This window comes from Anabrus simplex, chromosome 13 (assembly GCF_040414725.1).
Source record: "Anabrus simplex isolate iqAnaSimp1 chromosome 13, ASM4041472v1, whole genome shotgun sequence".
Classification (NCBI taxonomy): domain Eukaryota; kingdom Metazoa; phylum Arthropoda; class Insecta; order Orthoptera; family Tettigoniidae; genus Anabrus; species Anabrus simplex.
In genome coordinates, this window is record NC_090277.1 from 71,295,259 (window position 1) to 71,309,872 (window position 14,614).

General features: G+C 38.7%; 1 protein-coding gene across 2 annotated transcripts in view; it reads right to left on the reverse strand.

Moving 5' to 3' along the window:
* Window positions 1-14,614, reverse strand: part of LOC136884978 (receptor-type guanylate cyclase Gyc76C) — a 589,503-nt gene that overhangs the window by 41,240 nt on the left and 533,649 nt on the right. For both annotated transcript variants that reach the window (XM_067157344.2, XM_067157343.2), the window contains exon 10: window positions 9,744-10,025. In XM_067157344.2, coding sequence (XP_067013445.2) covers window positions 9,744-10,025 — 282 coding nt within the window. The remainder of the gene's footprint in view (window positions 1-9,743; window positions 10,026-14,614) is intronic.

Below are 14,614 nucleotides of genomic sequence, written 5' to 3' on the forward strand. Positions count from 1 at the left end.
AGTCTGACTTGGTTCCTATGGCAGTAGCAGGCATGGTTAATGTCCTGGGGATGGGAAATTAATTTTTGAACCGATGGAGGTTTGAAGTACACAACCTTTAAAAACAGCCTGACTTTGCAGGTACATAACGTAGATATAGCATTCAATCTAAATCAATAAGTTTGGAAACAACGTGAGCAGAATTTGAAGATTTGGATGATGGAATGAAGCAGACAACAGTTGTAAAAAAATACAGATTTTTGCAGTATACATTTGCAGCAGTTAGAATTGCTGAGAGAAATACAACAAATTCAATGTGGTACAAGTTCTCGCAATGTGTCAAAAAACACGAGTTGATTGCTTAAAGATCTTAAAAATTATTATAAATAAATAAATAAATAAATAAATAAATAAATAAATAAATAAATAAATAAATAAATAAATAAATAAATAAATAAATAAATAAATAAAAACCCAAAACAAAACAAAACAAAACAAAAAAGATTAACTTTCAACAAAAGTTATATACTTCATTCCAAAATAGAATAATGCAGCAACAATTTATTTTAGAGCTATTCTGCAATGCTGCCTCTGTGGTCTATAGCTAGCTACCCGGAGACTCAAGGTTCGATTCCCGGCTAGGTGAGGGATATTTCCCTGAATCTGGAGGCTGGTTTAAGGTCCACTCAGACTATATGAGCTACTTGAAAGAAATGGTTCCTGTAGAAAGTTACAATCTGATTTACATTACACTGGTCTTGTAGCGATGATGGGAGGAGAAAAGGGCTAGGAGTGGGAAGGAAGTGAAATCGGCCTTAATTGAGGTACAGCTCCAAAATTTGGCTGGTGTGAAAATGAAAAACCATGGAAAACCATCTTCAGGACTATTGACAGTATTTCCCGAATGCAAACCGACAGCCACTCCCTCGATGGTTATGGAACCCTTCAGGGTGCTGATTGCAACACCACTGATGTATAGAGGTAGATATAAAAAGTGAATGTGGCTTCCTAGAAACTGCCAAACAAACTTACACACTCCAGATCCACAGCAAATACAAAACTCCAGGCATAGAGTATCCCACATCATGACCCTCAAATTTGAATGTGGTGTTCGAGTCATCAGTCCATAGACTGGCTTGATGCAGCCCTCCATGCCACATTTTCATTTCTACACAACTATTGCATCCTACATCTGCTCTAATCTGCTTGTTATATTCACACCTTGCTGTACCCCTACCGTACTTACCACCTACACTTCCCTCAAAAACCAGCTGTACAAGTTCTGGGTGTCTTAAGATGTGTCCTATCCATTCTATCTCTTCTTCTCGTCAAATTTAGCCATAACAATCTTCTCTCACCAATCCGATTCAGTATCTCTTCATTCGTGATTCAATCTCACCTTCAGTATTATTCTGCAACGCCACATTTCAAAAACTTCTATTCTCTTTCTTACCTAGTTATCGTCCATGTTTCACTTCGATACAATGCCACGCTATTACATGTAATAAATATCATTTTTGGTCCGTATTGATGATATTTGATTGAAATAATAACAGTAAGTTATTTATTAGACCACCTAATCAATACAAAGTCTGGTCTTGGATGATTTACATAAATTTGTTAACTAATAGTTAACTATAACTAACGATGGACGAAGTAAGGAGGACATAAAATGCAAGAAAGGCCTTTCTTAAGAAAATAAATTTGCTCACTTTGAACATTGATATAGGAATTAGAACAATGTTTCTGAAGACTTTTGTCTTCTACTTCCTTTAAGACTTCATTTCCTAATCTAATATTTCCTGCATCACCTAACTGTTCGACTGCACTAATCTATTTACAACTTGTACTCCTTACCCAAGACTCCGTCCATACAATTCAGCAATTTGTCTACATCTTTTGCAGAGTCAGATAAAATAACAAATTTCATTGGCAAATCTCACGGTTTTGATTTCCTCACCTTGGATTGTGATTCCCTTTCCAAATTCCTCCTTGATTTCCTTCACCACCTGTTCTATGAACATTGAAAAGGACTGGGGACAAACTGCAGCCTCGCATCACTCCTTTCTGCATTGCTGCTTCATTTTCAAATCCCTTGATTCTCATCACTGCAGACTGATTTTTATACATACTGCAGATAATTCTTCGTTTGTTCTCGGTATTTGATGACGATCACCTTCAGAATCTCAAATATTATCAGACGTAAAATCAGGATTGCTTCACATGTTCCTATATTTCTTCTGAAATCAAATTGATCTTTTCCCAACTCCCTTTCAACTTGTCTTTCCGTTCTTCTGTAAGTAATACGTGTTAAAATTTTGCAGGCGTGAGATACTAAACTAAAGGTGCGGTAGTTTTCACACTTGTCAGCACTGGCTTTCTTGGGAATAGGTATAACAACATTCAGCTGAAAATTGGGTGGTAAGTCTCCTAATTTTAATAGGAAGTTTTTAATATTATTTTAGTGTTTTTATGACTGCTGAAAAAGAAACATAAGTTCACGATTTCAAATTGCTTCAAATCAGTTGACATGTTATGCTTATGACTTGAGACACTGCATTCCATCCCTCCACACCTGAATCATGTACATAGCATGAGAGCTTGACTTGACAATGCATCATGTTATACGAGTAGCTACTGGCTGCAACGAATTAACAGTTGATCCACCAGTAAGTTGCTTTTTATTTATTATTTCTTTAAAGAATATTGATCTAAAGAATCATACTGAGAAAACCCTTTAACACTAACAGTAACATACCACAGACATTACAGAACTCAAACACTTCATATGATCATAAGTAGTGATGTAAGGAAGGCACTGGCACCGTGCTTTGACACCAGTGCCAGAGACGGCACGGTAGGCACGGTGCCACGATTTAAAATGAAGCAGTGCCAGTGGCACTGCCATAAAAATAAGTCTGTGAAACGTTTACAAGAATAAAACGATTTGTGACGTGAATATTGACATTATTTATACCGTTAGTAAGGACAAGAACACACCTCGATCAAGTCCGCTTTTCCATGAGTAAATCGAACATTATGGCGGACACTGGCGGCTGGCACTCTTGCCGAACGAAGCACTACTGTGTGTGGCCACGTGACTGCCTCCTGCCAACGGCACGGCATGTACAGGCCAGTGCTTCTCAGATCCGTGCCGGTGTCAATGGCAGTGCCAGTGCCAGGACAGATCGCTTCTACAGTAGGTACCTACTGATCACCCCGTCCTACCAAGTGCTGCCGGACCATGCCACATTATGCTTTATTCTCTTTCGTTATATTACGGATTGTCTTGAATTCCGTGTCAATGGCAGACAAACGAAAATCTAGCCCTTTGTGGAGCAATTTCAGTCCAGATGATAAAAACCAGTACATAGCAGTGTGAGATATTTGTAAATCTTGTATATCGTTCAGATCGATGATAACGTGTTCAAAACGGCATATGCTTCGTCGTACCTGGAAGACCCCTTAATAGCTAGGCAGGCAGATCCATTAAAATGCTGGTTGGGAAGAAAGCTTCAGTATCCCAACCTTTATTATTATCTGCTGGCCGGAAGTTGTGTGTTGTACCAACATCCGCGCCTGCCGAAGGTGTGTTTTCGAAAGCTGGTCAAATTTTCACTAACAGACTGTCAGCGAATGAATAGAAAAAAATACTGTTCTTGAATGTGAATGGAAAATTTATTTGAGGGTTATTTTGTAGTATTTTGCATGTAAACTTTGACCAACAGACGAACAGACTGCCAGCGAATAAAGTGAAAAAACACTGTTCTTGAATGTGAATGAAAAACTTATTTGAGGGTTATTTTGTAGTATTTTGCATGTCAATATATGAAGCATAAACGTTTTTATACGAGTCCAATGAATAAGTAGCCATCGTGGCGCTGACAGTGCCACGGCACCGGTGTTTTGGCACGGTGACGCGCTTGGCACTGGCACTGTGCACACCAGTGCCAGCAGAGGCACTGGAATTTGCATCACTAATCATAAGTATGTCCAATTTAAAAAAAAATCTTACAGCTCATGCAAACAGATGACAACACTCGCATGCACAGGACAGGAATAACAATGCGGTGGAACAAGCATGTGGTGACAGGTGAGATGAACATGTATAAGAGAGTGTAAACAATTCTGTCCATTTTATAAGTGCACTTTAATGAATATAACTGGCGTCTCAGTATGTTCTCATGAAAAAAAGGAATTCTACTTCCTGTTAACCAGACATCATTTCCCTTCTCATGTAGTCTGATGTGGGAGCACGAGTCGGCTGCTTGTTGTGGTAAGGTATGTTAACTATCGAGGACAGTATGAGGTAGTAAATTAGGTATTAATTTCTCCCCGAGCCATCATCATCATCATCATCAAAGTCCCACTCCAGTTGCCCGAGTGTGGATAACAAGCCTCCTCCAGTCATTTCTGTCTTTCCACCTTCCCTGCTCCATTACTTCCATCACATCCAATCCAGCTACTCTAATGTCCTTCCAAATCTGATCCATCCACCTTCTTCTCTGGCTTCCAACTGGTCTCTTTCACTTAACTTCTCTTTCCAATTTCCTTCTTGCTATCCGTTCCTTTCCCATTCTTTTTACATGTCCGAACCATCTCAGTCTTGCCTTTTGTATCTCCTGTACTAACAGTTCTATATTTAGCTCTTCTCTGATTTTAATATTTTGAATTCTATCTCTTCTTGTCTTTTTAACCAATGTTCTTAAAAGTTTCATTTCTACTGCTTGGATCTTAGTATCTTGTCTCTTATTAGTTACCAGCGTTTCTAGTCTGTATGTTACAATTGGTATGAAATACTGTTTATATAATGTTAATTTCGTTCAGTTAGGTACTTTGTCATCCCATAAAAGCTCTCTGACTTGATGATAAAATGTTGTACCTTTACCTAGTTTGTTATTAATTTCAGGGTTGATTTCATTACTTCCATTAATAATGCTACCCAGATATGTGGACTGTTCTACATTCTCTAACCGTTCTCCGTCTATGTTCACTTGGCTTCTCTTTTTCTCTTTTCCACAGTGCATGACTTTTTACTAATTACCATTCCAAACTCCTTCAGATTTACATTCCAAATGTCCAGTCTCCTTTGTACTTCCATTTCTCCCTTTCCCCAAATCACCACATCATCCGCAATTACCAAAGTATTCACTTTATCACTACTGATACTCTGTTTTACACGTTTTATAATTTCATCCATCAATATAATAAACAATAATGGCGATAGTGCACTTCCTTGCTTGAGACCTTTTCTTGTATAAAATGTTTCAGAGTCACCACTCCCCACTTGTACACTGCTTTTACTCTCATGATATAACATTTTTATTTTGTTAATTAATGATTTTGGTAAATTCATCTCCAGTAGGCATTCACATACATGTTTTCCCTTAACTGTATCATAAGCTTTTACCAAATACAAAAATACGAAGATGATTTCCTTGTTCCTTTCCAGATGTTTTTTCCATTATCATTCGCACTGTAAATATCAAGTCTATTGTTGATCTATTCGGTCTAAAGCCATATTGTTCTTCCTCTAACTGTGTTTCTATTACAACTCTCAGTCTTTTGTCTATGACTTTATCTATTATTTTTAACCCATGTGATAATAGGGTTATACCTCTATAATTTTCACATTTCTTCCCATTTCCTTTTTTGAACAATGCTTCTTTGTTGCCAATCTTCAGGTATCCTTCCATCCTTCCATATGGCATTGAGGGCTCTGTATAGTCACTGTAGTCCAATGCTTCCTGCTGCCTTAATCATATCAGCATTGAATTTGTCTTTTCCACTTGCTTTACCTTTGGTCATTGCTTTCACTGCCCTTTCAAGGTCCAACCATGTTATCCGGTTCTCTTCTTTTTCTCCATCTATTGTTTCCATTTTCTTATCTCCTTCTTCCTCCGAGCAGTCATCATTGTAAAGTTTTTCAGAACACTTTGCCATCACCTTCTGAAGACCCTTTTTGTCATGTACTATGGATCCATCTTCTCTCTCTAATGTCTTGATTTTTTTTTGATTTATTCTTTTCAATTTTATTACTCTGTATAATAGTTTATGATTTCCTCGACTATCTTGCTCAATTTTGTTGGTAAACTCTCCCCAACATTTCTCCTTTTCTTCCTTGATACTCCTCTTAACTTGTAATTTCAATCTTTTGTATTCCACATGTAACCTTTCTATCTTATTCTCATCCCTCTGATACATTTTTTGGTTTTCCTTATCCATTTCTTTCTTCACCTTGTTCCTTTCTTTTATTTCTGTTTCATAATTTGTCATTGTGCTGCTTTCTGGCCAGTTTTAGATAGTAGAGAGGCATTCAGTCCTCTATGCCAGGATGGATGATGATAATTGTGTTTCCTTTTGAAACAGTGAAACCTGCAGTGAATTGTCACTCTATCCATAGGGTACTTTGAACGAAGAGTGAATGTCTCATCCACATAAATAGTTGGACGACACTCATTCCTGCATTTTTGGATACTTTTTTTAAGTAAGCAGTCTTTCAGGTGCTGAAATTGCTTTGCTCCTGGGGTACTTTTCAGTGTCCTTCCACTGGAATCCTAGAATGCAAAGAATTTTACTGAGTGTGTCAATGCTTCCTTCAAAATTTATTGAAATCTGTGAGTTTGCATGAATTATTTAAGGATGCTATTCTGTTCTCTGTAATGCAAAATTATTTACTATGTGGTGAATGACTTGTTCACTAAAATTGTCTCGAATGGCCTTCCAAGATCTTCCGGGCCTTTCCTTATGTGGTGTTGAAAATGGCGAGGGTTCACTTGCCTGGACACTTCCCAGTTTTAAAGGCTGGTTGCATCAACATCTGTTTTTGAACAGATTCAAGTTTCAATGGATAAACAAGCAGCTTTTTATTTAGTCCTTCTTTCAAAGAAGAACGAAATAACTCTACACACTGTGGAAGCTTCACTTCTGATAGCACAGCTTTTTGTTCGTAAATTGGTAGACATTAGCAACCACTTCACAGGTCTGACTGCAGAGAACTTGCATCTTTAACTCCAAATGTGTTCCCACAAGCGACAACACACTCACTGAGGGGTAAGTACCAGACCTGTACATCTCCTTTACAGTGTTTACCTCTATTTGCACGAGCTGTAAAAAATAAATTAAACTATTTATTTTATGATGTAGAATGCTAAGGGCTAACATAATTACTAACATGCAATACATACAAAGAGTACAGGCCATGAAGGTAAAGGTAACCTCGGCTCTTGGTGGGGTAGAGTGGTTAGCTCCACGCCCGGCCGCCTTTGCTCCCAGAATTAATCTGGAACTCATTTTAGGAACAGGCCGAGTGAACCTCATGGATACGTGCCACTTCAAAAGTGGAAATAACGTTTCTTAAATTTTTCGACTTCCTGACAGGGAATCACACCGACATTCTTCCACGTGAACCGAGCATCCCTTCACCACTTCTGCTAAGCAGCCCCTTCATTTATATATACACTGAATGCAAACCCCAAGTTATACCTTTCAGTCCAGGTTGTTAATTCATTCAACTGCTTTAGCATGTCCATTAATGAGCTATTAAATGATCGTAGTGTTTGTAGAGTGGCCCCGCAGTCACAGCCTGCAGAAGTAATCCAACCAGCATCTTCCTTGTCTGGGAAGGTTGAAGCCCCATACACACATGGAAGGGTTTCCAATCAATCTTTGTTGAATATTAACAACTGTTTCCAATGGATTTTCTATACTTTATGACCCTTCAAGTTGAACTGCTGCATGCCATGGGGTTTTCCTTCATTTCAAGCAATGGTGTTCAACCTGGTATCCTTGTATTCTCCTGCATGTTTCTCCAGACCTTCCAGAGAGCTTCTGATCTTTGCAGGGCTGGAGGTGGAGTCGTAGGGCGCTTGTGAACGTGAACGCTGCCGAGCAGCAGTATTTAGGAAGTGTATGTGATTCGGCTGCCCACGAGGAAGCAGGAACTAATTTAAAACAGGATACTGAAAGACTTATTCATCGTCTTCATGTCTCTACAATATCCTCATTTAAAAACATTACACATAATTATTAACCCTGCAAGGACCAAGGTTTGGTTGTTACATGGAGTTTCAAGGCATCTGAGGGCCATTCTAAAAAAAAATAATAAACCTGGATTCTGAAATAAATTATGAACCAGCATTTAAGGAAAACTTCAGTATAAAATATTAAACTGAAATTCATTTCCCCAGATATTGGTCACAAACACAAATCAATCACGTTAGCGTTATATCCGGGCTGCAGATTACAGTTTTGGTGCTTCTGTCTCTCATTACCATGATCATCTTTATCATTAACATCATTTGACCCCAAAATTAAATTCACCCAAATATTAGTCACAAATGCAAATCAGACAAGAATTTCTTTGAAGAATCAAAATTTCTTGCTTCACATCGACTTGCTCCCAACATTCTGTTTATTTCTTCAACACTAAATGTATTTCGACTCTCATCTTATAACAAACAATACTGCAACATTACATTACAAGCACAGCCTAACTGCTCATTTCTTTGGTCGGCCCCGTGGTGTAGGGGTAGCGTGCCTGCCTCCCACCCGGAAGTCCCGGGTTTAATTCCTGGCCAGGTCAGGGAATTTTACCTGGATCTGAGGGTTGGTTTTAGGTCCACTTAGCCTACGTGATTACAATTGAGGAGCTATCTGACGGTGAAATGGTGGCCCTGGTCTAAAAACCAAGAATAACGGCCGAAAGGATTTGTCGTGCTGACCACATGACACCCCATAATCTGCAGGTCTTCAGGCTGAACAGCGGTCGCTTGGTAGGCCATGGCCTTTGGGAGTGCTGTGCCATTTTTTTCTTTTCTTTTTTTTTGGTAATTTCTTTGTGCATTATTGGAACCTACTTGGGCAAAGTTGATGTCAAAGACAAATTGGTCTTCACTTGGACCAAGGGAGGTCCTTACAGGCCCATAGCAGTTTTGAATACCATTTTAAGGTAAGATAAAAGCTTAGTTTATAATGGTAGATAATGTATAGCTCAAATAACAATACCATTTCTTTCCAACCATTGCAAAGAGTATATCTCATTACAAGAAGTAATTTATTCTGACTGTGGGCCTTGGAGGCTTAATCCTTATTATCTAAAGCAGAAATATCGAATATTTATTTTAAATAGTAAATACCGAGGAGTGTGGGATACTGAAAATGTTGGCCAAATACGAATGGCCTCCGATATCCCACAAACTCAAACACTGACAGAGAATACTGTTCATGGCTGTAATGAGGAGTTCAAATCAATTAAACATGGTGCATTATTAAGCAGAACAACTCTGGAACAGGTATTACAAAAATAAATTTGTCAATTTGTTACATGCCAAGTAGTGTCGGTTTGTCAGCACTGCATGTGGAAAAGCAAACATTTGAAATCTTCTGAAAAAACTTCAGTTTAGAATTAAACTCAAACTGTTAAGGAGAATGGGATACCAAAAGCACTGCCACAAACTTGGTCAACATTGACATAATACTGTGTAGATACAGAAATACAAAATGTGACGTTAAATGGGAAGAAGATAGATTTTAAGAACATATCTAGAAACCTCCTGTTCTTGACTATTCATTTTTAAGTTGTGTTTAAGTTTACTCGGTTAATATAAAATAATATGACCTCCTCCTTTTAGCTACTTGTTTTTGCTCAAACACTTTTAGTTGAAAGGTTGAGGTGATCAGTAACCCATGGGTGTGAAGACTTTAGAAGAAAATAAATACCTAGCCTATATCTTGATTCGATTTTTGAAGAAATGAAGACTCACCTTACTGGGAGAATTGACGATATCGTTACCGAAGTAGCCGTGGATATCCGAGCGGTCGATCTTCCACAGTAGGCCTTCGATCTCCTGCTCTATCTTCCACTTGCGATAAATGCTAAGCGTCATCACTGTGGCACAAAACAAGAGCAGGCCCAGTACTGCGGCGGCGACCATGCTGTTGTACTGCGAGTCCTGCTTGCAGTATTCGTTGTTGAAACCACAGCTGGGTTCACACATAGGTTTATCAGGTCCCATCCAATTTACACGCTTCCTCACTTGGTACTCCTGGAACATGAAAGTATGAACATACAGTAAAGACACGATCCAACATGTCCTCGTGTGCCTACTTGCCTTGTAATAATAACCGAGAACATTATCCAAACCTGGACATTGATGACCGAGTCAATGGCACTTCCTCCTAGACGGAAGTAACTATACAGTTGGGATTTTAACAAGTCAATTCCCTCCCATGAGACACAGTCTTGTCCAGACTACCAGGTCTACGCATAATCTTTTCCGATTTTTGTGCCAGAGAAAACACGTAATTTTCAAGGGAAATTCATTTTTTGCTATTCAAAATATTGGCCATCGGCTTCTACACACTTTCCCCATCTTTCAGGTAAGTTTTGAACTCCATGCCAGAAAAACTGCTTGTCTTTTGCGGCAAACCATTCGTCGGGCCATTTTCCATCTTCATAGAAATTGCCGAAGTACTGCTCTACGAGCGCGTGCCCCATTGATGCGAAGAGGAGATAATAGATGGCGCCAGGTTGGGGCAGTACGGCGGGTGCAGAAGGATGTCCCATCCAAGCGATTTCAAGGCGTCTTTCACTGGTTTTGCTTTGTGAGACGGCACATTGTTGTGTAACAAAATCACTTTGCCATGTCTTCTGGCCCATTCCGGTCGTCTTTCGATCAATGAGTGATTTAAATCAATCATTTGTTGGCGATAGCCGAGTTTGAGTTGAGTCATCATCCACTAACGCCTGCAATTGCTCGTCTTTGCACTTTTGTGGTCTACCAGAGCGCGCACTGTCTTACACAACAAAATCACCAGGTTTAAATTGTCAAAACCATGTCTCACATGTTCTAATCGATGGAGCACGTTCACCATATATTTCTACCAGCAAACTATGACTTCCCACAGCCTTATTGTTTTAATTAAATAAGAACAGCAATGCGTGCCGCAAATTTTAAACTTGCAATTTTCATTTCTGTTTGTGCTTAGTAGTGACATACGGTACTGGTATTGTAATTAGGATATGTCTAAACATAGTTTAAAATTATTGTAGTATACTGTACAGTAGTATACGAGTAATATCTTATTCGAATTTAGCATACTTATTTTATTATTGTAAAATATTTGTGTAGTATAGTAGAGGTATCCATAAAAAATCTCTTACTAAAATTCTGTTGTTGTAATTAGGATAGGCTTAATTGCAGTATAGAATTGCGTAATTCTTGTGTATTCCTTTTGGTATTCAGTAATTAACAGCAGTTTTTATCCTGTTAGGGTGTTGCAGGATAAAAATAGAGTACGACTAATACTATCGTAGTGTAGTCGTATAAAATTACCATATTGTCGTGTGATCTTTGAGTACTACTATTCCTTCCGTTCATTTTTTTTTTTTTTTTTGCACATAAATGATTTTATTTTTCCTACTTTTCCATTTTTTCCCGTAAAGAATGGCTAAGGAGTGCAAGTGTAGGAACTGTGGGTGTGGTGAGGCATTGAGGGAGGAGTTGGAGAGTTTGAGGGAGATAATTAGGATTCTCACAGAAAACAGGAAGGAAGGTAGACTTCCCTCAAACAATGTACAGGTTACAGCAGGTGTAAAAGAGGGATGAAAAGGAAAGGGAGGGGAACTGTAGAAGACAGGTAGTCTAATGTTCTAAGAGGAAAGAGATTGCAGGCTAAGGGCTCTATTCAGGATCAGAATTCGGGACAGGTGTCTGTGAGAAATCAGTATGAGCCACTCTGGGTAGAGCAACAGAGAGAAGATGAGGAACAGGGAACTTTTGCCGAGATGTGTGGAAGTAGGAGGAAGGGAAAAGGTAGGAAAGGGAAATGTAGAGTAGAGGATAGGAAAAGACAGGTGGAACAGGGTCATGGGAGGGAGAATAGGGAGGAGGAAGTAGCTTCTGCAGTTATCAAGAAAGATAGGGCTGATCAGGAAGGGAGGAGATCAAAGGAGGTGGGTAGGGTTGAGGCTCTAGTCATAAGGGGATTCCATTGTCAGGCACGAGGGGAAAGTGTGTGGAGGAAAGGGAACCAGGGTAGACTGTTATCCAGGAATTAGGTTGAGGCAGATGCTGAGAAAAGTAGAAGAGAAGGAGGAGGGGAAAGAGAAGGTGGTAGTGTTTCACGTTGGTACCAACAACATAAGGCAAGCAGGTATAAGTACCAACATAGTTGGGGATGTGTGGGATCTGGTAAATGCAGCATAGGTGAAGTTTAAGAAAGCGGAGATTTTTATCAGTGGAATACTGTGTAGGAGGGATACTGACTGAAGTGTGATTGGGAATTTAAATGAGACTATGGAGTGGGTATTTGAGAAACTGGGAGTAAAATTTCTAGACCCTAATAAGTGGGTAGGAGATAGGGATCTGCGCTCAGATGGCTTTCACTTAAACCGCAGTGGTACGTATAAGTTAGGAAATTTGTTTAGAAGGGTAACAGGAAGGTATATTCAGGGAAACGGGGTTGTCTAGGGAGCGGTGATAAAGGAACAGGGAACTGAAAATCAAGTAGGGATGACATAAAAATGTTAGTGTTGAACTGTAGAAGTATTGTAAAGAAAGGAATAGAATTAAGTAATTTAATAGATATATACTTACCAGATATTGTAATAGGAGTTGAATCATGGCAGAAAAATGATATAATGGATGCAGACATTTTCTCACGGAACTGGAGTGTGTATCGTAGAGATAAGATAGGAATGGTGGGAGGGGGAGTATTCATTCTGGTGAAAGAAGAATTTGTAAGCTACAAAAAACTTAAAGATGACAAACATGAAATTCTTGGTGTAAGGCTCATTTCTAAAATAATAGGCAACTTGATATCTTTGGAGTGTACAGACCGAGAAAGGGTAGGGCTGACATGGATTCAGAATTATTTGATAAGATAATCAGCTATGTGGGAAACGACATGGAAAGGAATGTGATTGTAGTGGGAGATCTGAATTCACCAAATGTCAATTGGGAAAGAAATACGAACGACATGAAGCATGACCAACAATTGGCAAATAAGTTGAGATGGGAAGGACAGCTGATTCAGAAAGTGATGGAACCAACTAGAGGGGAAAATATTCTGGATGTGGTAGTGGTAAAACCAGATGAGCTCTATAGAGAAACCAAAGTAATATATGGTATTAGTGATCATGAAGCTGTTTTTGTCATAGTTAAAAATAAATGTGATAGAAAGGAAAGTATTAAAAGCAGGAATATTAGGCAGTACCATATGGCTGATAAAGCAGGCATGAGGAAGTTTTTAAAAAGTAACTATGATCGGTGGTAAACGGTAAATAAAAATGTAAACAGACTCTGGGATGGGTTTAAAGCAATTGTTGAGGAATGTGAAAACAGGTTTGTACCTTTAAAGGTGGTAAGGAAAGGTACAGACCCACCTTACTATTATAGAGAAATAAAGAGATTAAGAAGGAGGTGCAGACTGGAAAGAAATAGAGTTAGAAATGGCTGTGGAAGTAAGGAGGAATTGAAGGAACTTACTAGGAAATTGAATCTAGCAAAGAAGGCAGCTAAGGATAACACGATGGCAAGCATAACTGGCAGTAATACAAATTTTAGTGAAAAATGGAAAGGTATGTATAGGTATTTTAAGACAGAAACAGGTTCCAAGAAGGACATTCCAGCAATAATTAATGAACAAGCGGACTGTGTATGTGAGGATCTTCAAAAGGCAGAAGTTTTCAGTCAGCAATATCTAAAGATTGTTGGTTACAAGGATAATGTCCAGACAGGGGATGTGAGTAACACTAAAGAAGTATTAAAATTTACCTATGATAACAATGACATTTACAATAAGATACAGAAGTTGAAAACTAGAAAAGCAGCTGGAATTGATAAGATTTCTGGGGATGTACTAAAGACAATGGGTTGGGATATAGTACCATATCTGAAGCACTTATTTGATTATTGTTTAGTTGAAGGAGCTATACCAAATGAATGGAGAGTTGCTATAGTAGCCCCTGTGTATAAAGGAAAGGGTGATAGACATAAAGCTGAAAATTACAGGCCAGTAAGTTTGAAATGCATTGCATGTAAGCTTTGGGAAAGCATTCTTTCTGATTATATCAGGCATGTTTGTGAAATTAATAACTGGTTCGATAAAAGGCAGTTCGGTTTTAGGAAAGGTTATTCCACTGAAGCTCAACTTGTAGGATTCCAGCAAGATATAGCAGATATCTTGGATTCAGGAGGTCAAATGGACTGTATCGCGATTGACCTGTCTAAAGCATCTGATAGGGTGGATCATGGGAGACTACTGGCAAAAATGAGTGCAATTGGGCTAGACAAAAGAGTGACTGAATGGGTTGCTATACTTCTAGAAAATAGATCTCAGAGAATTAGAGTAGGCAAAGCTTTATCTGACCCTGTAATAATTAAGAGGTGAATTCCTCAAGGCAGTATTATTGGATATTTATGTTTTCTTTTATATATATATATATATATTGAACCATTCTGTTCATTGGGACAATTGTATTAATTTGAGTATTGGATATTGGAATCACACAAGGCCACCCACGAAGCCAATGTCTTACAGTATATGTCATAAAGGGGTCCAGAAGAAGCGTTTTTATGTGAAGTGAGCGCGAGCGTCATTATGAGAAATCTCCAGAAACCCATTAAAAGGA